The sequence below is a fragment of the Ambystoma mexicanum genome, chromosome 3q (genome assembly GCF_040938575.1).
Source record: "Ambystoma mexicanum isolate Mex_15411 chromosome 3q, UKY_AmexF1_1, whole genome shotgun sequence".
NCBI classification, from domain to species: Eukaryota; Metazoa; Chordata; class Amphibia; order Caudata; family Ambystomatidae; genus Ambystoma; species Ambystoma mexicanum.
This window is the reverse complement of record NC_090926.1, coordinates 1,237,178,720-1,237,202,900: the sequence shown is the minus strand read 5'-3', so window position 1 is coordinate 1,237,202,900 and position 24,181 is coordinate 1,237,178,720. Positions and strand designations below refer to the sequence as shown.

At 53.3% G+C, this 24,181-nt stretch overlaps 1 protein-coding gene across 1 annotated transcript in view; it reads right to left on the bottom strand.

Annotated features, from left to right (window-relative positions):
• RAD23A (RAD23 homolog A, nucleotide excision repair protein) overlaps nt 1-24,181 on the bottom strand; it is a 245,568-nt gene that overhangs the window by 26,787 nt on the left and 194,600 nt on the right. The window contains exon 7 of the mRNA XM_069604181.1: nt 8,475-8,605. Coding sequence (XP_069460282.1) covers nt 8,475-8,605 — 131 coding nt within the window. The remainder of the gene's footprint in view (nt 1-8,474; nt 8,606-24,181) is intronic.

The window sequence follows — 24,181 nt, the reverse complement described above, 5'->3', positions numbered from 1 at the left end:
TTAGCCCTTTGTGCGGTATTCGACGTGTCTTTCGTCGTCCGCTTATGGGTATCGGCGGAAACAATCCTCGCTAGGTTCTCGACAAGTAAATTGTCTGTGGAGGTTTCTGGTCTCGACGTTACAGGCGTTGCATGTTGTACAGCAACGGGCGCTCTTACATGGAGCGTTACGTCAGATGGTTTTGGGGAAGCACCTTTATTTGTGGAAAGCCCAGTCGCTGGTCGCGTTTGCGAGTGGGGCTTTAGACTCTTACGGTCTGAGGTAGAGGCCAGGGTGCCCTGCGTCTCCTTTGGTGCTGATTAATTCTTCGTCTTCAACGAAGAAGAGCCGTGGGTTGTGTGCTTATGGAAGTGAGTCTTTTGTGCGTCCTTGTCGCCGGCGTGTTCATCCCCATAAGCAGGACATGAGCCGAGCCCGTCGGGGCCGGGGACGGACGTCAAGGAGCGTGAGCGCTCCCTCGAGAGGTTTAAGACTTCCGCAACGGAGGTCGTGTTATCACCTTCCTCGTCACTGACGGCGGCGGGTGAGGAATCGGACTTCGACATGGCGTAGGCCGCCCACCTCTTCACTCTACGTTCTTTTAGAGTTCTGGGTTTTAAAAGCTGACAAGCCGCGCAGCCGTCTTCTTTATGATCGAGGGGCAAGCAACGATTACAGCGTTTATGCTTGTCCTTCCAGGTGTACTTGCCCTTGCAGCGCGGGCAAAACCTAAAGGGTGTCCTCTCCATAGCTGAGGCAATAATTGGTGATAACCCCGAGGGAAAGGGAAGGGAAAAGGAAAGGCATTCTCGAAGAGAAACAAGATAGTTCCACCCCCACTCTCCCTACTGTATGTTGGCCGGCGAGGCCAGGCCATGTGTTCGGCAGCGCCGAATGATCTCCTCCATCTCGTCTCCTCCGTCAAAGATCTTGTTCGGCGGAGAAACAGCTTCGCAGCTACGTCGAGGGGAGGGATCTATGTGTTAATGTAATAAGTCAGGACCAAGGTCCAGGAAATATGTTTTGCAATGTCTCTCGAGGAGCTCCGCGTAAAGGCGACCAAAAGCTGGGTGGAAAAAAAACAATCTGAGGGACCTCGACGCGTGAGGGATTGTGGGTACATCGCACGTCACTATAGGGATAGTGTTACAGACACGCCTTGTCGACGTCCCCTTTTCGACTATGAAAAACAAAATGCAATACTCCGCAGTGACCACTGGATGTCGGACCTATGCACATCATGTGAATCTAAGCAGATTAACAAACATCAGAAATCTTTTTTTACACCAAGCTCTGGACATGTGTTTGCTTGTTTTATGTTCTTTTGACCTATTGTGAATACACTGTATACTGCCTAACTCTTCTTGAGGAAAGTCTGACTGCTCAGCCACAGCTACCAAGTAAATCTGTGTGGTACAGACTGCTACCAAGTGGGTTTACTGCCAAACACCTGTAGTCCTAAATCTTTTGCAGTGGTCCCAGAGGGAACTGCACAGGTTTCTGCCTAACAACGATCCATGCACCCTTCAAATGTATCCCTTGTCCACTTAGAGGAACCAGAAGGGCCTACGGGTGGAAAAGCATCGTCTTCCGCCCCTTGGCATCGAAATGTACTCAGTGTTGGAAAGACGCCAGACTGTCCTCGTAGGTTTCGCTAGAATCGGGGCACCATGGTGTATCTATAGATCTGCCCGTGGCCTGCCCAATGTCTTTCGACGGAGTAGGTTATCAGCCAAGTAATTCTTGCGATACTGTGTTCAATCATCGCCGAATCGGCGTGAGTTAGTGGGTCCGAAGGTCTATCAGTTTTACCGCCTACAGCAGCGTTAGAGGGCCTAGCGCTAGGTTTCTCGCCTTGAGACCTAGTTTTAGATTTTGGGCCTACGAGGCCGTTAGAGACCATCGGAGCGTCGATGGTCTGCGATTCGACGTGTAAACCTGATTTAGGGGTAGCGCCCTGGTTTATTTTGGAATGCCCAGTCGCAAAACCCTGCTGCGGATGCAGGGAAGACTGCTGATCTGAACGATCAGAGGAATCCGACCTACCCGTCCAAATAAGTGGAGGGGTTGAGCGTTTAGTGTGATGAGTTCTTTGTACGCCCCTGTCGCCGGGTGTTGCCCCTGAAGCGAGACTAGCATCAGGCCTTTAACGGCCGGGGATGGGCATGGCAGAACTAGAAGTGTCCGCCTCGAGGTCTATAACATCCACAACGGAGGTTTGGACATCAGAGATGCCCCCATCACCTTTGGCGGGTGTGGCTGTGAGTGGGGGAGGGGGGGGGGGAGGGGGGGGGGGGGGGGGGGGGGGGGGTTGGGGAGGGTTCTGCCCATGACATACTGTACACTGCCCACCGCTTTACATGGCACTTCTTAAGTGTCTTAGGCCGAAGGAGTTTACAAGCCACACCGCTTCGCGATCTAAGGGGTTCTGTGCTAGTCTTTCCACGGGTATCTGACCCTACACTTAGGGCAGAACCTAAATGGAGTCCTTTCCATAGAGAAAGGTGTAAGCAAAGAGGAGGGGGGGTGAGAGGGAAGACATAACGAAGATATGCCCCCCCCCCCGACCCACCAACCCCACTCTCCCTACTGTGAAGGCCAGCCAGAGGGCACAGCCACATGGATGCTTCAGCCGCCTGATCTTAGGTGCCAAAATCCACCGCCATTGACAAATCCCCCGTAGTCTTAGTCTAAGTTCTTCTTGCCGTCGAAGTGACTTAAGGGGGGAAATAACCGACAAGTCAGTTTAAGATAAACAATGTCTCTTATGTAAGAGCTCCGCTATAGGGCGACCAGTTATCTGGGCGGAAAAAAACCAACCTGAAGGACCTCAGCGCATGCAGGATTTTGGGTACTCTACACGTCACGATAGGGATAGGGTTACAGAAAAGCCTATGCCGACGTCCCCTTTCGGTCCCCGAAAGACAATACTCCGCGGTTACCACTGGATGACGGACCATATGCACAGCATGTGATTCTAAGCAGATTAACAAGCATCAGAAATGGGTTTTACTTACCTTGAGTTAGGTGTGTGTGCCTTCCCAATAATAAATTACAAGAGTTACTGCTCATCTCAGGTTCACTGATCTCAAAATCACCTGTAATTGAATATTACATGCTTAGGTTTCACTCACCGAGCATAACTAAGTGTTATCACAAAAGTAGTAATAGGTTTTTACTGTACCTGGAATAAGTGCTCCACTATTCACCAAAAAAATATTGTCCAGTTTACCGATTAAGTGATTTGTACTGAGAATCACTGTACAACTGGTAGGGTCTACTGCCCTTGCATTACTGAATTTAATTGTGAAAGTAACCATTGGTTTTACTCCCCAAGAATAGGTGTGACCCATACTGAATGTTCATGAAAAAGTTTAGACTTCCCTCGAACTACAGTCAGGGGTTCCAAATAAGGTTTATACTTTGGTCTGTGTACCTTCAAGCATAGTGTGGTGTTTCTATATTGCGATTTCATATAACGTGTTAGTGCTTACTTACCCCATGATTTATCTGGGCCTACCTGTATTTAAATAAATCCTTTATTTTTACAATACAAAGTTTCTTTGGATCATTTGTATTACAATTTCATCTGAACTGATTCTACAGCCCTCTCTCCCTGCTAAGATAAGCCTGGCCGGTCAGTCTACGCTACTATGTACTCAGGTGGTACAGCCTTATACTAAGACTGGAGTCTTGTAATGCCTCAGTTGAATGGTTTTGCTAAGCCCTTAGTTGGACATCAGAAAAACTGCCCTAGCAGCCACGAGAAAAGCCGTCTTCCATTAAAAGGAACAAGAGGGGGAAAATGCATAGGTTCGAAGGGAGCCCCCATGAGCGTTGTCAGCACCACCTTTAGTTGCCACGCCGTGGCAGGGGCCTTCACCGGCTGGAACTATCGAAACAGTCCTTTGAGGAACCTGATGTAGCGGGAGATAGCCACCAGATGCACCTTGATAGAGGCGTGCACCAGACCTGCCTGGGCCAAGGACAACAAGTACAGAAGAATCTGCAGAGCCGAGACCACAGAGTATTGATCATCTGCGTACAGCACCATGGTGCCAAACGTTTCCACTTGTGCTAGTAGCATTGAGGAGTCAACAACGCTCAGGCAAGGACCTCCGTGCAGTCCGCCGGCAGCTCGTACCCACGGAATTCTAAGGCTGTGGAAGCCAAGCCTCCAGGTTCAGCGATCTTGGGACGTGAGGTAGGATTGCGCCTCCTTCTCTGGCAAGCAGATCCACGACCACTGGCAGCTTGACCGGTGGAGACCGCTGACAAGCTGAGGATACAGGTACCAAATCTGCCTCGGCCATGCGGGGGCGACTACGATCAACCTGCATTGGCACGGAGTTGATTGATGACTCGCGGAAGGATAGGCAACCCCCCGGGGGGGGGGGGGGCGTGTACAGGAACAGGCCTTCCCACAGGAAAGAAACGCGCACCCCCCGACTGGGGGAACCTGCTGGCGAATCTCTGGCATTTGGAAGCCGTCGCAAACAGATTGATCTGGGGTCTGCCCCATATAAGAGGCTGTCCATTTGGTCCTGTCGAAACTCCCACTCGTGGCAAGAGCGCAGCTCCCCGAGTGAGTCTGCGATGGTGTTCTTGACTTCAGCCAGGAGAAAAGTAATGAGGAACATCTCTTGGGCGACGGCCCAGTGCCACAGGTCCTGTGCCTCTCTGGAGAGCACCGGGATCTGGTACCTCCTGGTTTCCTGATGTAGAACATTGTGGTGGTACTGTCTGAAGACAGTCATCACCTTGCCCTTGAGGGACGAAAGGAACGACTTGAGGGCCCAGAACACTGCCCGCAGCTCCAGGACATTGATGTGGAGACCCCCCCCCTCCTCCGGTAGCTGAGGAGACATCCAGCATGGGGTCCCCAGCACCCCAGGGAAGCGTCCATGGTGTCTCCTGGTACAGTGGGCTCTGGAAATCCGTGCCCTGGCGATGTTGTAGCACACGCCCCAGCACTGCATCACTCAACGGAACTCCTCGGCGAGAACAATCTTGTCTGCAAAGCTTCGAGGCACCTGGATCCACCGAGCGTCCAGGAATTCCTGAAGGGGTTGCATCCGCAAACTGCAGAGTCATAGCAGGTAAATGCACATCATCATGCCGAGCAGCGACGATGGTCTGCATCGTGGCGGTCTCCAGTGCCAACAGCCACTGCACCTTGCACAGCATGGCCACCATCCTTTCTTCGGAGGGGGCCGCCAGGCAGGAGATGGTGTTCAGCTTGGCCCCCAGGAATAGCGTGTTCTGCGATGGTATCGAGCAGAATTTCAGATAGCTGACTGAGAACTCCAGTCCTCTCCATGCGTTCAACGGCTACTTCCCTGGACTTGGCGCGGATGAGCCAGTCAAGGTACGGGTACACATGTATCCCCTGCAGACGTAGATGGGCCACCACTGGCGCCAGGCACTTAGTCAATACCCTGGGTGCCGACTTTAGTCCGAAGGGAAAGGCCTTTAACCGGTAGTGCCTTCCCTGTACCACAAAGGGCAGGAACTTCCACATCCCCATTCACGAGAAGCATCGGAAGCATGCATTCTCTAGATCCAGCGACAACAAGAAGTCTCCTTCCTCCAGTTGGCGGAGCACATGCTGCAACGTGACCATCCTGATTTTTTTGGGACCAAGTTATTTGTTGAGGCGCTGCAGGCCTAGAATGGGCCTCCAGCTCCTAGTTTTCTTTACCAAGAAGTATCTAGAATAGACACTGGAACCCCGGAAACGCTTTAGAACCAACTCCATCACCCCTTTTTTAGCATGGCCCGTACTTCCTGCAAGAGCTGAGGGATGTGCTACTCCAGTCGGGCCACCGTTGGCCTCAGTGGCAACTTTAGAGTGTCCAGCACCCATCAGTCAGTGGAGATCTGCTCGCACTCACTGACAAAGCCTGCCAGCCCGCCTCCCACCGGGGTGCATGTCTGGGAGCCAGCCATCCTGCTTTGAGGCCTGCGTGCTGCCTTGGGAGTGCTGACGGCCACCTCTGAAAAGCCTTGGACTGACCCCTGGGGCTCCTGGGTCACAGGAGGGCTGACGGTACGAGGACCCACTTCCCCCACCCCCTGAAACTCTTTGCCGATCTTCCCGATTCCCCGTCTGAGGCACAAAAGGAAGGGTGATGTTGCTTAAGCGTGCCAAGGATTCAGGCCATCTCAGAGTCAGTCTTGACGTCTTGCAACGATTCATCAACGGCCTTTCCAAAGAGATTGTCCCCATCAAAAAGCATGTCTAGGACCCTCGTCTGAACTTCCTGCCGAAAGTTGGTGGCCTTCAACCAGCCATGGCGATGGAAGCCGACACTGTTCGTCATCTGGCAGGTCCAGGGCCACAGTGATGGCATGGTGCAATGCCACCTCTCCCTCCTGGAGGATCCCACGTCAGCATTCCCGCTGTCGTCCCAGTCAGCGTTTACGTCATCATCGTTCCCCACGTCCTCTGGGACTGTATGCACTACACCAGGTCCTCTTCAGCCGAGGAAGAAATAGCCGTGCCCTGGAGCACAGTTGCGGCCTCCTCTCCTCCACCCTTTTTTGCACCCTGAGGTGTCGGTCTCGGGGATGGCATCCTTTTCTCTGGAGTTTCCTCCACCAGTTTGCCCGAGCCCTCCCGCCTCGAGGTTGGGGCCCCTCTGGGTGCCACCAGGGTCCCCTGGACTGGGTCAGCCTTCGAGAGGGCGGCCGCCACCAGCTAGATTTGAGGACGACTTCACCTAGGCTTTCAGGGGAAGGTCGGACATCTTTCCCTGCACCTTCTTCACTGGCTTCTCCCAACGCTTCCCTGGGTTTTCCGATTTCCTCTTTGAGGTGGAGATGGAGTGATGACTGAAGATTGCGAAGATTAATGCACCCTTAATGTTGCAGGAGCCACATGCGCGGCGCACCCGACTATAACAGACTCGCAATGCTTGGCCTAGTCTTGCCCCCCTACAGATGGAGCGCCCTCAAAGGACTTAAAGCCCGATCCTCTGACAGGCCGGTCCTGGGTGAGGCATGCCCCCATTTGCCACACAGGGTAGAGGTCTTGGCATTGAGCCATAGCGCCAACCTACTGTGACAATCCTTGACAGTCTACTTTGAGAACCCAAGGCAGAGTCTGGATGGAGGCATTGGAGGTGTTACAAACACGTTCCTCAATCCGCAGTTGGATCAGAGCTTGAAGCGGGAGCCTCACTCCTGCTCCTCCAACATGGTCCGGCGTGCGGTGTAGGTCAGATGGCCTTTTGGAATCTTCAATGAAACTCTGCGATTCGTGCCATTAGGGGAGTTGTGACGCTGACAAACAGAGCCCGCTTGCCGGTCAAAGGAACGAATAGCACACACATCATTTATCGAAAAAGCACAAAAACGTAGAAAAGCTTACAAAACACGAGGATTCCCAACTCTTGAACGTGCAGTAAAAATCTGAAGATGGCTGCCAGAGGAGGGGCTTGGGGAGAGACCAGTCATTGGCTGGTGGCAGTATGACCCAGAGCTCAGTTATTGGTTTATAGGAGAAAGACCGTTTAATTTTCACTTGCAAACTGTTTTCTTTTACCAAGGTTTCCCGGCCTGACAGGGAATATTCATCAGCATGTGAATCCATGCCAGACCCCATGCTGGAGAAAAATATAATTACTACATTTGTGCGGTACATATTTATAACCAATATGTAATCATTTATTGAAAAGAATGTATGCAATCTAACCATCTGTCTTTTGAAGGATACTAGGTTAATTATTCCATGCCCCGAGCGTGCACTCTATCAGGTTTCATAGCTTCCCAGGTCACCCATCTAAATAAGCTATATCGGTGCCTGTGTCGCACAGTTTCAACCACATCTTCACACAGCCTGGAGGGTACACTGCTTTCATTCAAACGCTGAGAGCACCTGCAAAAGACTGAGTTCTAGGCCAATACGAACAAGTGGTCTCACCATAATTTAAAACCAACTAGTACTCCCAGTCTACAGTTTCATACACCTGCCAAACATGTCATTCAGTATTACACAGGGCAGTCTACTGCCACAGTGGCTAGGATCGTCGGAGCATTATAATTCTATATGGACTATTTGTTCCACAAAGGCGGCTTGGGGTGAGTGATTCCACTACCAACAAGACTGCTACCAAAACCTGAATGGAAGTAGATAATACACTAAGGGGCCAATAATCTTCCTATACTATGGCTTTTAAAATTTCACTAGTAGAGACCGACTGACTAAAGGCAAGTATTGCCCCATTAAAAAGCATACCCCCCCCCCTGTATTATGGCAGCTCCTCCTTCCATGTAGAAGTCTCCTACTCAGATTACACACTATGCGTTTGATAAAAGCCATTGCACTGGAGGTACAAGCAGGAATGTAGTGGTTGCAAACAAGCCAAATTTAAAGGAGCTTTTAAACGTAAAACTGACTGGGGTGCTTTGTGGCTGTAAAAAACTACAAGACAACAATTCTCACTCTACTGCTCGCTGGATGTCTGGGAGAATGAAGATTGCACGAAACCTACTTGAAGTAACTGAGGGTTCTCCTGACCAAGTTGCTGGAGCAGGGCCGGAAGCAGGGATGGGTTCTGTTGTAGCACCTGCCGCATGTTCTGGAACTGTGGCTGATCTCGGAGGAATTCGAGGGGATTTTCACCTGAAAGGAGAGTGAAGCGAACATTGTTAAGCACCACAGGGAACACAGCATTGTTACAGAGAATACAAAAAGCTTACCAATGAGCAGTGTTCGGTAAGCTTTTCCTAATTATGATAAATCTTTGACCTACGTCAACCCCAGAACATTTTGCTTCGACTTGGTAACTAATTTACCTTGTCCCTAATTGAAGGGGCATCTACTCCCAGTCTAGTCTTTTACTCTTTATGGGTGACCTTTTAAGGTCTCTCCATAGTGTATGGTTGGAGTTCTAGCTTCCTATGGCTTAGACTGGGTTGCTCCTGTGGGCTTCCCTGTTAATTTCTCTTTACTGCACCTTGACTTCCATTATTATGGACCCCTGTTGGGGAGAATTCTCACTTATGTGCCAATTCCCTTAAACCTCAGAGACCCCCCTCCCCCCCATCTCTTTTGCTGGACTTTAGGACTTTTTAATGTCCTACCTAGAGTGAGTGGGACCTTTTTCTCACGCTCGTGTTTTGACCCGATTTGGATTAAATGTTCTGTTTTTGGAGTCTAGTAAACTCCATAGGCATCTACTTTTTGTATGGTGACACTGCACCTTCAGTGCAAAGTCACTGAGAAATCCTTTAGATTTCTCATAAGGTTTAAATACCTTTTCTTGTGTGAATTCCTGTTCCCAAGAAGAGTAAAAAGTGAAATTGACTTTACTTACCTTTTCTCTTTGTGGTTCCAGCACACAGCACCTTATGTGGAGTGCTGGTGGTTACCCAGTAGCCCCTTAGTCTACATTCTCATGCAACCTTTTTATATTACTCACAACTTTAAATGGCTGGTGGCAGTGATGACAATGCATTACTTACCGTAAAAGCATTACTGATGGTTGTATCTGCTTAGATTCACATGCTGTGCATAGTCCGACATCCAGTGGTCACTGCGGAGTATTGCATTTTGTTTTTTTTTTTAGTCGAAAAGGGGACGTCGACAAGGCGTGTCTGTAACACTATCCCTATAGTGACGTGCGGTGTACCCACAACCCCTCACGCGTCGAGGTCCCTCTGTATTTTTTCTGCCCTGAGGGAGCCTTCTAGACGTGAGTACAGAAAAGAGATATAAAAAGATGTCTATGTTCCTTCCATCAGAGCGGGGAGGAAGGGTGGGCGCATGTGAATCTAAGCAGATACAACCATCAGAAACGCTTTTACGGTAAGTAATGCATGGTCTTCTGATGTTTGTGAATCTGCTTAGAATCACATGCTGAGCATAGACTAGAACAAATTTCCCTGACCATGGAATCGATAGACAGTTCCCCTTGCATTGGTTCTGGGGGTACCTGGCGGCGTAATCTTGGCATTGTGAGTTGCCCAGAGTTGAGAACAGGTCTATTTCTGGGAATCCCCATTGTGTGAAAACGTTGAAGACGATGTCTTCGTGTAATCGCCATTCGTACTCTGAGGGCAGAGGGAAGTCTCTGCTGAGTTAGTCTACTAGCAGATTGAGTTCCCCTGGTACATGTGACAACAGGAACATATGTTTGAGAGCCCACTTCCAGATGTTCTGGGACAGCTTGGACAGTCCTGGAGTGTGAGTGCCCCCTTGCTTGTTGAGGTAGTACATGGCTGTGGTGCTGTCCGTGAGGACCATCACGGTCTTCCCTTGTAGGTGTGCCGGGAAGGCTTTTAGTGCCTTGAACACAGCCAGTAGCTCCAGTAAGTTTATGTGCTTGGATGCTACGCTCTGAGTCCAAACTACGTAAGCAGTCTGATGGGATAGGTGAACCCCCCCCCAGCCTGTGAGGGAGGCATCTGTGGTTAGAGTGGCTTCCACTGCGGGGGTGGTGAATGGTTTCCCTATTACCAGGTTTTCCTTAGACCACCACCGTAGAAAGAGAACCAAGGCCTGAGAGACCACCACTAGATCGTCCCATTGTCCGCTGGCCTGACACCACTAGCTGTTGAGCCACTCTTGCATTGGGCGCAGGCACGCGTGAGGTACCAAATAAATACATGACGCCATCATTCCTAGCAAGCGCATTGCTCTGCGTACAGTCACCTCTCGACCTGCCACATATTGAGGGATCTGAAACAGCATGTTTTCGACCCTCTCGGAGGGGAAGACGAGGCCGTCCTTTGTTCGCATTAGAGCCCCTAAGAATTGTTTGATCTGGCTGGGGTCTAAGCTGGACTTCTTCTCGTTGATGGAGAAGCCCAGTTGGAACAAAACGGTCTACAGTCTTTTGGGTATTTGATCAGCATGTTTCGTAAGAATCCCCTGTTATGAGCCAATCGTCGAGGTAAGGGTCTACTGGGATGGACAACCTGCGCAGGTGGGCCACTGCCAGTACTTTCGTGCATACCCTTGGTGATGATGCTATGCCGAAGGGTAGCACTCTGAACTGGTAGTGTTTGCCCTCTATCATGAACCTGAGGTATTTCCTGTGTGCTGGCAACATTGAAATATGAAAGTATGCATCTTTCATGTCCAGTGTTGTCATGTAATCTCCTTGTGATAGTAGGGGGATCACTTCCTGTAAGGTCACCATACGAAACTTTTGAGGTTTGACAACTTTGTTCGCTGGGCGCAGATCTAGTACAGGGCGCATGGTTAAGTCCTTTTGGGTACAAGGAAGTACACTAAATAAATACCTTCCGTTACCTGAGATAGAGGCACGACTTATGGCCCCTTTTTCCAGTAGCTGGTCCACTTCTTGCAGAAGGATGGCGAGGTGTTCTGGTGTCATGCGTCGTCCCCTTGGGGGTCTGTTGAATTCTATACAGTAGCCGCAGGCTATGGTTGATGTTATTCCCTCCCATGCTGAAGAAAGGATGTTAATCGGCACCCGACCGGCGATGCAAGGGAGGGGACCCGAATCTTCGAGTCATTTGGTGTTGGTGGCTTGGGGAGAAAAAGGGTATTTGGCCTGAAAACGCTTTGACCTATCCGCAGCTACGTCGAGGGAGGGATCTATGTAATGGATATTAATAAGGAACGACCAAAGGTCGAGTAAATGTATTTGCAATGTCTCTCGAGGAGCTCCGGGTAAAGGCGACCAATATCTGGGCAGAAAAAAACAATCTGAGGAACCTCGACACGTGAGGGATTGTGGGTACACCACATGTCACTATAGGGATAGTGTTACAGACACGCCTTGTCGACGTCCCCTTTTCCACTACGAAAAACAAAATGCAATACTCCGCAGTGACCAATGGATGTCGGACTATGCACAGCATGTGATTCTAAGCAGATTAACAAACATCAGAATTAATGTTCCTACCATTATGCTTTTCTACCGCAGGCTGAACCCTCACTGCAGTAAAGCAACCATTTTCTGTTTGTGAGGGCTTTCTTGGTCTTTACTCTGTGCGTCGAGGCTGAGTTGAGCCCTTTGTTAGTTTTGCCTTTGGCAGGCTTCAGACCTGAAGTCCCTCTGCGTCCAGATTGTCTGGAAAGGTAGGATGTGAGCGAGGTTCTCAAAACACCTGTCCTTTGGTCTCTAGGAATGCCTGAATGCAACCAGTCCTGATTGGCTGGCTGTCCTTTACAGACAGCCACCCTGCCGTGCGATTGACAGCCTAGGTTGTGCATGAATGGAAGAAACCTGCTTAAAAAGGCAAGGGTTTTGTGACTAGAGGCAGAGTCAACCACTGGAAACCATGAAAGAAGCTTGCCGCATCCTCCTGGACCTTTGAATTGCCCTGTGAAGCCCTTCTGCTGTAACAAAAGAAGCTCCGGAAGGGAAGACTTCTTCACTTGGGTTAGTGAGACCAACTAACCCAGAGACAAACTCCACTGGACCATCTTCCCTGATTGGATGTACTTCTTTGCTGCTGCAAGAACTGAGTGCTGGGAGGGGTACATACGAAAGACATTTCAACTCTGCGTGCGTTGCCACACAGAACTTCAGCACACAAGCCACAACCAAAGTGTAAAGTCCTTTAAGCCGGCGACAAATGTTTCGGAAAAAAACAGGCAACTCCAAAAGCTTGTTGAGGTGGAAGTCCTACAGAACCTTTGGCATGAAGGAGGGGGTGCATCCGCAGCACCATCCTTGTGTCGTGAGAAATCAGATAAGGATAAGACTGTTTGCAGGAAAGGGCCTTGATCTCAACTACCCTTCTGGCAGAGGTGATGGCAACGAGAAAAGCAGTCTTCCACAAAAGGAAAATGAGGGGCCTGCTGCATAGGCTCAAAGGGAGTACCCTCCAATGAGCCTTGTCAATACCACAATGAGTTCCCACGCCGGGGCAGGGGCCTTCACCTGCAGGAACAATCTAAACAGGAACTCCTCGAGCAGACAGTGGGACCAAAGACCACTGTCTTGGAGACCTGGTGTAGCGGGAGATAGCCGCCAGAAGCACCCTGATAGAGGCATGCGCCTGCCCCGCCTTGACCAACAGTACGGAAAAACCTGCAGAGCCCAGACCTGATCTTCTGCATCCGGCACCACATTGCGAAACATTTCCACTCGTGCTGCCCGTAGAACTGAAGAGTCGATGACACTCTGGCCCCTGGCAAGGACCTCCCTGCAGTCTGCCGGTAACTCATACCCACCGAACTCCAAGGCTGCAGTAGCCAAGCCTTCGGGTCCACCGATCCTGGGCTGTGATGCAGGATTGCACCTCCTTCTCTGTTGAGAAGATCCACGACCACCGGCAGCTTGACCGGAGGAGACATAGAAAGGCTGAGAAGGTCCGGGTACCAAATCTGCCTCGGCCATGCCGGGGAGACGAGGATCATCCTGCATCAGCACTGTTGGAGTAGATTGATGACTCCTCGCAGCAGACGAGGCAGAGCATATAGGAACAGGCCTTACCACAGGACAGAGACCGCGCCCTGAATGCTCCTTGGCTGGTGGAACCTGCTGGCATATTTCTTGCATTTGGAGTCTGCTGCTGTCGCAAACAGATCGATCTGGTGCCTGTCCCGCTTGAGGAAGGAGTGGTCCACCTGTTCCTTGCCAAGTTCCCATTTGTGGCAGGAACGCAGCTCCCTGCAGAGGGAGTCGGTGAAGGTGTTCTGGACTCCCAGCAGGTGAAAGGGGATAAGGAACATCTCCTTGTCGACAGCCCAGTGCCACAAGACATTCGCCTCATTGGAGTGCTCTGGGGATCAGGTGCCCAACAACCCCCTGCTTTCTGGTGTAGAGAATAGTGGTGCTGTTGTCCATGAAGCTCTTCACCACTCTGCCCTTCAAGGACAGAATTAATGACTTGAGGTCCCAGAAAACTGCAAGCCGCTCCAGGATATTGGTATGGAGATCCTTCCCCGGCAGCTGGACGTCCGGTGTGGGCTCTGGGGAAGCATCTGTGGTAACTGTCTCCTGGTATAGGGTTGGGTGTTTTGAAACCCTATGCCCCAGGCGACGCAGTGGACGCCCCACCACCTTATTGCCTGAATGAACGCATCGAGAGTGATCTTGTCTGCGAAGCTCCTGGACACTTGCATCCAGCCAGTGTCCAGGAAGACCTGAAGGTTGCATTCTTAACCTGCCGAGTCGGATAATGTAGATGCACAATGACATCATGCCGAGCAGCAACTTGATGGTCCGCACTGTAGCAGTCTCAAGTGACAACAGCCGTTGCACATCCCCGTTATGGCCGCTACCCTCTCCGAGGGCAATGCTCAGCAGGAGACCGTGTTGAGCCTGGATCTCAGGAAGGAACAAGTTACTTACCTGTAACTGTTGTTCTCCAGCATGGGTCTGGCATGGATTCACATGCTCATGAATATTCCCCGTCGTCAGGCTGGGAATCCTCGGTAAAGAAAAAACCAGTATCAGTTTCGTTTCTGATCTGTCTTTCGTAGTAATAACCAATCACTGGTCTCTGCGTCATACTGACCACAGCCAATGACTGCCCTCTACCTAAGCACCGCCTCTGGCAGCATCTTCAGATTTGGAAGCACGTGAAGTGGCAGTATGACCAAGTGAAGAGCCGCAGAGGGGTAGGCGGGAGGGTTCGCATGTGAATCCATGCCAGACCCATGCTGGAGAACAACAGTTACAGGTAAGTAACTTGTTCCTTCTCCAGCATGGGGTCTGGCATGGATTCACATGCTCATGAATAAAGAATACATAGCAGTACACACATGCACAACCACGGGAGGTGGCAAAGGCTCAACATTAAGCATTACATCAAACTCAACATTAAGCATCTTACCTCCTCACCAGGCTCACCTCAGGCGAACAGGTTGCGCAGCACTGCTTAGCCGACCCTGGACTCCTCCCTGGAATCCCGATCGACGCAGTAGAATTTCGTGAAGGTGTGCGTCGACCTCCACGTAGCAGCCCTGCATATGTCCAGCAGGGGCACACCAGAAAGGAACGCCGTGGTAGCTGCGATCGCTCTGGTGGAATGGGCTCTCGGACGGCCAGGCAGCGGTCGGTTTGCCAACCGATGACAGTACATGATACAGCCGGAGAGCCATCTGGAAATGGAAGCCTTCGAGAGAGCCTTCCCCTGATTGACAGGTCCAAAGTTCACAAAGAGTTGTGACGTCTTCCGAAAACACTTTGTGCGGTCCACGTAGAACTTCAGCGCTCTAGCCACATCCAGCGAGTGCAAAGTCCTCTCAGCCGGCGACAAAGGCGACGGGAAGAACACAGGCAACACCAAGGGTTCGTTGAGATGGAAGTCCAACGGTACCTTGGGCATGAAGGAGGGGTTCGTCCTGAGCACTACCCTCGTGTCGTGAAAAGTCAAGTACGGGGCCTTGCAGGAAAGGGCCTGGATCTCTCCCACCCGTCGTGCGGAGGTGATGGCCACAAGAAACGCTGTTTTCCACGACAGAAACTTCAACGGGGCCGAGTGCAGAGGCTCGAACGGAGGTCCCATGAGCTTGGTCAGCACCACGTTGAGCTCCCACGCCGGGGCCGGAGCCTTCACCGGCGGGAACGATCTGAACAGCCACTTCATGAACTCTTTCACCAGACGATGAGACCACAAGGACATCCGGCCCGTGGTTCTGGTGTATCGGGAGATCGCAGCAAGATGAATCTTGATGGACGCGTGTGCCAGTCCAGCTTTGGCCAGCGTCAGCAGGTACGGCAGTACCTGGGGAGCCGTAATCCGTAGAGGGTTAATCTTCTGTGCGTGGCACCAGACAGAGAACCTCTTCCATTTGTGTCCGTAGCATTTAAGAGTCGAGGACGCCCTGGCCTTTGCAAGAACCTCTCTGCAGTCGGCCGGTATGTCGTATCCTCCAAACTCTAGCGCTGCAGGAGCCAGGCCTGCAAGTTCAGCGATTTTGGGTCGTGATGGAGGATGGCGCCTCCTTCCCTGGAGAGTAGATCCGCGTCCACCGGTAGCTTGATTGGCGGAGACGCTGACAAGACCAGAAGGTCCGGGAACCCTATCTGCCTCGGCCACGCAGGTGCGACGAGGATCATCCTGCACCGTGACCTCTTGAGCTGGTTGACGAGCCGGATTAGCAGTGGCAAAGGAGGGAACGCGTAGAGGAACAGGCCCTCCCAGGGGAACGAGAAAGCATCGCCCATGCTCCTCGCCTGGGGAAACCTGCTGGCGAACCTCCGGCACTGGAGTTCGTCGCCGTCGCGAACAGGTCGATCTGGGGTGTGTCCCACCGTCGGAAGAGGCGATCCACTAGATCCTGCCGTAGTTCCCACTCGTGGCACGAGCGCAGCTCCCTGCTGAGTGAGTCGGCGATGGTGTTTTTTATCCCTGCCAGATGAAACGGCACCAGAAACATCCTTTGGGCGACGGCCCAATGCCACAGGTCCTGCGCCTCCTTGGACAGTGCTGGGGACCTGGTTCCGCCCCGTTTCCTGATGTAAAACATGGTGGTGGTGTTGTCGGTGAAGATCCTCACCAGCTTGCCCTTGAGGGACGGAAGGAAGGACCCGAGGGCCCAGAACACTGCACGGAGCTCCAGGACGTTGATATGGAGGGACTTCTCCGTCGGGAGCCAAAGGCCTCTCGCGTGCAGATTTTCGGTGTGCGCTCCCCACCCTTCCAGGGAGGCATCCGTGGTCACTGTCTCCTGGTGGTCTGGGGTCTGGAAGTCCATGCCCGCCGTCAGATGCGCGCGGATGCCCCACCACCGGACCGCTCGGCGGAAACTCTCGTCGAGTGTGATCCTCTCCTCGAAGCCGCCCGTCGTTTGGATCCAGCGCGCGTCCAGGAACTCCTGCAACGGGCGCATCCGGAGCCTGCACATGGGAATGAGGTAGATGCAAGAAGACATCATTCCGAGGAGGGACTTGATGGACCTCACCTTGGCCGCGTCGGAAACCAACATCCGCTGTACCTTGCCCAGGATGGTCCTGGTCCTTTCCTCCGACGGGGAGGCCAGAAGGGACACTGTAGAGCTTCGCTCCCAGAAACAGTGCGTTTTGCGCGGGTACCAGGTGGGACTTGGCGTAGTTCACGGAGAATCCCAGGTCCGTGAGAAGTTGGACGGTCCTTGCCGTGTGATCCACGGCGAGCTCCCTCGTCTTGGCTCGGATGAGCCAGTCGTCCAGGTAGGGGTAGACGTGGATCCCCTTGCGGCGCAGCTGCGCCGCCACCGGTGCAAGGCACTTGGTGAATACCCTGGGTGCCGACCGTAGTCCGAAGGGGAGGGTTTTGAACTGGTAGTGACGCCCTTGGACCACAAACCTGAGTAATTTTCGGTGCCCCTTTAGGATGGGAATATGGAAGTAGGCATCCTCCAAATCCAACGACGACAGGAAGCCTCCTTCCTCCAGCAGACCCAGGACGTGCTGGAGGGTGACCATCCGGAACTTTTGCGCCTTGATGAACTTGTTCAGATGTCGCAGGTCCAGGATGGGGCGCCATCCCCCCGTCTTCTTCTTCACGAGGAAGTATCTCGAGTAAACTCCGGAGCCCCGAAACCTCTTTGGGACGAGTTCGATGGCGCCCTTCCTGAGCATCGCCTTTACCTCCAGGAGAAGTTGAGGGACGTGAAGTTCTTTCCTGGCAACGGGGGGGGGGGGACGCGCGGACACCTTCTTTGAAACTCGAGCGCGTGGCCCCGGGCCAAGGCGTCCAGCACCCAACGGTCGGTGGAGATGGACTCCCACACGCTGACGAAGCTCGCCAGCCGGCCTCCCACCGGGGTGCTTCGGTGGGGGCCCGACCCCACGGCCGGTTCAATCCTGCTTCGACGAGGCTTTGCCGCCTGTAGGCCTCCTGAGCCGACGAGCGGGCCGCTTGACGGTAGGTGGAGAAACCGCCGCCGTAACTTTTGGAGGCGCCCTTGCCTCCGCTGCTCCGAAAGGGCGTCCGTCGTTGTTGCAGAACTCCAAGGGCCCGGGCCGTCTCGGTGTCCGCTTTAATGGCCTGAAGGGAATCTTCCACTGTTTTCCCAAACAGATTGTTCCCATCGAAGGGTATGTCCAGGACTCTGGTCTGAACGTCTTGACGGAAGTCCGTAGCCTTGAGCCATCCACGCCGCCTAAGGCAAACGCCGTTGCCCAACTGGCGGAACCCAGTGTCGGCGATGTCCGTCGCAACGGTAATGGCGTGATCCGAAGCCACCTCACCTTCCTGCAGGATCTCCAGGGCCTCTGCCCTCTTGTCGTCCGGCAAGAAGTCCAGCAGGGGAGCCAGTTTGTACCAGAGCTCCCTGTCGTAGCGGGCCACGATAGCCAAGGCGTTGGCCGCTTTAATCATCGTCGCAGACGAGATGACTCTGCGTCCCATAGCGTCCAATTTCTTTCCCTCGCCGTCCGGTGGGGAAGTCGATGTGGAGGCCGCTCCACCCCCCCCCGCTTTTTTCCTGGCCGCCGCAGATACGACGGAGTCCGGGGTAGGCTGCGCCCTGAGGCACAGGGGGGCCGTGTCCGGGACCCGGTACTTCTTCTCGTACCGGTCTCTTCTAGCTGGCGTCGTGGAAGGGTTCTTGAGGAGGGTGAGGCCCTCATCCCAAATGTCGTCCAATAGAGGCACTGAGAGGACCGTCTTCCTCTTGGCCTCGCGCCGCTGATAAAGGAAACCTTCCTTCTTCTCCTCAGGGCAGAGTTGGAAAAGCTCGGATGCCCTGGTGATCATGGAGTGGAACGATCCAATCTCGTCGGGCGGAGAAGCCCTGGTGGGAGGCGACGACGGCACATCCTCGTCGTCTGTACCCGTCGCTGCCGTGTCAGTCCCCGTATCATCCCCTCGGGTGGACGGGGAGGAGGGCTGGAAGGGGCGCGACGGCTGAAAAGGAGGCGGAGGGTGGATCCTTCTTTTCTTGGTAGGGGGAACACCAGAAGGTCCCGGTTCTGGGTCCCCTGACGGGAGAGGTTCCGTCGGCAACGGTAGTCTCGTCCTTATCTCTGAGCACAAGGACTGTATAGCCAACAAAATGGCCGCCGAGTTGTCTCGCGGCGCTGGCAGAGGGGAATCCGACGGGCGATCAGGGGCCCCGTCCGTACCCTCGACGATGTCGTCACCTGCGTCGGGATCCATCCCGACGGGCCGGTCTTCTTCCACGCCGAGGCCGTGGCTTAAGACTTCGACCAGCTCCTCCTCCGAGGTTGAGGCCGAATCTACGACGACGCCCTGCCCCCCCTTTTTCTTCCCCACGGGGGATTTCACGGGGGTCCTATCGATGGGCACAAAAGAGGACTCCCTCCGAGGTGGCAGGGAGACTGAGCCCCGAGGTCGCCACCACTGGTGTAGCCTCCACAGGCTGAGCCAGGGTCGCCGCGACAGTTTCGATAGAGGGCCTGGCCGGATGGATTAAGGCCTTCACCACCTTAGGTGCGCTCACCGCCTTATCCTTGAGGGGGGGGGGACACTGCCTCGCTCCCCCTCCGCCTTCGAGCTCGACCAGGGCCTCTCCAGGAGCTTCGCCGGGTGCTCGGCCTTCCTCTTACCCGACCCAGAGCGTTGGCTCGTGGTTGATGGTGCCGGGGAGGGTGCGCCCTGCCTGGCGCCCGTAGAGCCCGACCGTTCGGCCCTCCCGGTGCCAGCGGACTCGCGGTGCTTGGCCTTATGTTGGACCCCCGTCGCCGGGGCGTCCTCAAAGGTCTTAGAAGACCGCTCGGATTTCTTCCTCTTCTTCTCGCCGGACGGGCTCTTCCCTTCCAGCCAGTTGGCGAGACGTTGATGGCGGTCCTTCATGGTCCGCTCCGACATGTTGCCGCAAAACGCACAGTCCTTCTCCACGTGCGTCTTGACCTCATGTAGGCAGTAAAGACAAAAAGAGTGTTCGTCCTCCTTGAAGACGTTCTGCAGCTGGCATCCAGGGCAGACCCTGAACAGCTTTCCGGGCGTCGAGCTCCCCTTCTCCTGGGCCATGACCGGGCCTGAGAAACTTCTGGAGTCCTCCAAAAGCGTAGCTCGACGAAATCTTCACCCTTGAGGGGCGCAGACGAATCCGACACGGGCCCCCGTTGATCGGATGGAGAATCGGTGGAGCTTGAGGCTCTTTTGACCGAAAAAACGAAGTTTTTGAGAAAAAACGTGAAAAAAATAGCACTAACGCTCGAGAGCAATAGCACGAGGATCCCAACACATGAACGTGCGGTAAAAATCTGAAGATGGCTGCCAGAGGCGGTGCGTAGGTAGAGGGCAGTCATTGGCTGTGGTCAGTATGACGCAGAGACCAGTGATTGGTTATTACTACGAAAGACAGATCAGAAACGAAACTGATAGTGGTTTTTTCTTTACCGAGGATTCCCAGCCTGACGACGGGGAATATTCATGAGCATGTGAATCCATGCCAGACCCCATGCTGGAGAACAGTGCATGCTGCAATGTGTCAAGCAGGACTTTGTATAATTGACGGCGACGCCCAGAATCAGCTGCCGGCCAGTCCTCTCCGTGTGTTAAGACGGCTACGTCCCTTTACCTGACCCGGATGAACCAGTCTTTGAGGTACAGGGACACGTGTATCCCTGTAGACGTAGATGGATCGCCACCGGTGCCAGGCACCTCGAAAATACCTTGGTCGCCGACTACATGCCGAAAGAGAGGGCCTTGAATTGGTAATGTCTTCCCTGCTCCAAGAAGCGCAGGAACTTTCGCTTGTGAATATGGAAGTTAGTGTCCTCCAGATCCAGCGACATCAATAAGTCTCCTTCCTCCAGTTGGCCGAGCACATGCTGCAATGGGATAACTCATTTTTGGGACTTGAGACGCCGCAGGTCTAGAACGGGCCCGGTCTTTTTTTAATAAGTATCATCTGAAGTAGACGCCAGAGCCGTCTTGGAAGGAACAAGTTACTTACCTGTAAACTGTTCTCCAGCATGGATTCACATGCTCATGAATATTCCCAGTCATCCGGCTGGGAATCCTCTAAAAGAAAAACCAGTTTCACTTTTGCTTATAAAAACTGTCTCTCCTATAAACCAACCACTGAGCTCTGGGTCATACTGCCCTTAAGCCAATGACTGCCCTCTACCTAAGCCCCTCCTCTGGCAGCCATCTTCGGATTTGGTAGCATGTAAAGTGACAGTAGGACCAAGAGAAGAGTCGCGGAGTGTCAGGCGGGAGGGTTTGCATGTGAATCCATGCCAGACCCATGCTGGAGAACAATGGTTACAAGTAACTATCTTCCTTCTCCAGCATGGGGTCTGGCATGGATTCACATGCTCATGAATAAATACACAGCCGTACACACATGCATAACCATGGGCGATAGCGAGGCTCAACATTAAGCATCTCTTACCTCCTCACCAGGCTCACCTTCAAGCGAACAGGTTGCACAGCACTACTTGGCCGACTCTGGACTCCTCCCTGGAATCCCTGTCGATGCAGTAGAATTTTGTGAAAGTGCACGTCGACCTCCAAGTAGCAGCCCTGCAGATATCAAGCAGGGCACACCAGACAGGAACGCCATAGTTGCAGCGATTGCTCTGGTCGATTGGGCTCTCGGAAGGTCAGGCAATGGTGGGTTTGCCAACCAGTGACAATGGGTGATGCAGCCGGAGAGCCACCTGGAAATGGAAGCCTTGGAGAGGCTTGGTTCACAGGGCCAAAGTTCACAAAAAGCTGCGACATCTTCCGAAAACTTTGTGCGGTCCACATAGAACTTCAGCGCTCTAGCCACATTCAGCGAGTGCTAATTCCACTCAGCCGGCGACAAAGGCATCGGTAAGAATACAGGTAACACCAAGGCCTCGTTTAGATGAAAGTCCGAGGGCACCTTGGTCATGAAGGAGGGGTGCGTCCGCAGCACCATCCTCGTCTCGTGGGATGTCAAATAAGGTGGTTTACAAGAGAGGGCCTGGATCTCTCCCACTCGTTGTGCGGATGTGATGGCCACAACAAGAGCTGTTTTCCACAACATAAACTTCAGTGACGCCAAATACACAGGCTCAAACGGGGGACCCATGAGCCTAGTAAGCACCACATTGAGATCCCACGCCGGGGCCTTACCGCAAGCAAAATAGTCCTTTGATGAACTCCTTGACCAAACGATGCGACCATAAGTATAATCGCCCAGGAGATCTGGTGTATCGGGAAATAGCTGCCAGATGAACTTTGATAAAAGCATGGGCCAGTCCTGCCTTGGCCAACGACAACAAATACAGGGGCACCTGCGGAGCAGTGACTCGTAGAGGGTCGATCTTCTGAGTACAGCACCAAACAGCGAACCTCTTGCACTTGTGCTGTAGCATTTGAGAGTAGATGAAGCTCTGGCCTTGGCGAGCACCTCCTTACAATCCGTTGGGAGATCGTAGCCCCCAAACTCTAGTGCTGCAGGAGCCAGGCCTTCAGGTTCAGCGATCCCGGGTCATGGTGCAGAATCGCGCCTCCTTCCCTGGCAAGAAGATCTGCGTCTGTCGGAAACTTCACTGGAGGGGACGCTGACATGTCCAGAAGGTCCGGGTACCATGTCTGTCTCGGCCACGCCGGTGCGACAAGGATCATCCTGCACCAGGACCATCCAAGTTGATGGACTAGTCGAAGAAGCAACAGAGGGAACACATACAGAAACAGGCCATCGCAGGGGAAGAGAATGCATCTCCCATGCTCCCCGGCTGGGGAAAGCTGCTGGTGAACCTCCGGCACTTGGTACGTCGCAAACAGATCGATCTGGGGATTGCTCCATCTGCGGAACATGTGATCCACTTGATCCTGTCGAAGTTCCCACTCGTGGCAAGAGCGCAGCTCCCTGCTGAGTGAGTGGGCAATGGGGTTCTTCACTCCTGCTAGATGAAACAAGACGAGGAAGATCCCCTGGGCCACGGTCCAGTGCCAAAGGTCCTGCGCCTGTTTGGAGAGCACCAGGGATCTGGTTCCACCCTCCCCTTTGCTTCTGGATGTAGATCATGGTGGTGTTGTCTCTGAAGACCCGTACCACTTTGCCCTTCAGGAACGGAAGGACTTGAGGGCACAAAACACTGCCCTGAGCTCCAACACGTTGATGTGCAACAACTTCTCCTCCGCAGCCACAGGCCTCTTGTACAAAGACTTCCAGAATTGTGCTCCCCCTCCTTCCAGGTAGGCATCTGTCGTGACTGTCTCCTGATGGGGTGGGGACTGGAAATGGGCACCTGTGGACAGATGTGCGCGCACTCCCCACCACTGTATCACTCGACGGAAACTCCCGTCGAGTGATCTTGTCCTCGAAGCTCCCCGCCACTTGTATGCAGCGGGCGTCGAGGAACTCCTGCAGCGGCCGCATCTGTAGCCTTCACAGCCGAATGAGGTATATGCATGACGACATCATGCTGAGTAGGGACTTGATGAACTTAACCCATGCGACCTTCAGGGCTCCTTGCGACCCTCACGGCCGACATCAATTGTACTTTGCCTAACATGGCTGTGATCCTCTCCTCCGACCGAGACGCCAGGCACAACACTGGAGTCGGGGTCCCAGAAACACTATCCTGCGATGGAGTCGAGCAGGACTTTTCAAAGTTTATCGAGAACCCCAAATCCGCTAGGAGTTGGACGGTCTTCGTGTGGTCGACACCAATGTCTTTTGAGTTGGCATGGATGAGACAGTTGTCCAGGTACGGGTACACGTGGATCCCTCAGACGTAGCTGCGCCGCCACCGATGCCAGGCACTTGAACACTTGACTTCTATCCGAAGGGAAGGGCCTTGAACTAGTAATGTCCTTGAACCACGAAGCGTAGGTACGCGGTGTCCCTTGTGTATGGGGATGTGAAAAAAGGCATCTTCCAAGCCCAGTGACAGAAAATCCCCCTCTTCCAGGTGTCCTAGGATGTGCTGAAGGGTCACCATCTGAAACTTTTGGGACTATATGTACTTGTTCAGATGTCAGAGGTCCAGAATAGGCCTCCAACCGCCAGTCTTCTTTCTGACGAGGAAGTAACGAGAGTACACTCCGGAGCCCCGGAGATTCTTCAGGACAAGCTCTATTGCCCCCTATCTTAACATGGCCCGTACCTCCAGCAGCGGAGGGACGTGGTTTTCCTAACGGGCCACTGGTGGTATCGTTGGAAGTCTAGGGTGTGTCAGTGGGCGAGAGCGTCCAGCACCCAATGGTCGGTGGAGATGGTCTTCCACACGCTGACGAAGTTCGCCAGCTGGCCTCCCACCAGGGTGCACAGGTGGGGGCCCGACTCCACAGCCGGTTCAACCTTGTTGCGACGTTGAAGCGCTGCCTTGGCGAGGACTATGTCCACCTCCAGACTTGGCACGGCCCCTGTAGGACTCCTGGGCCGATGAGCGGG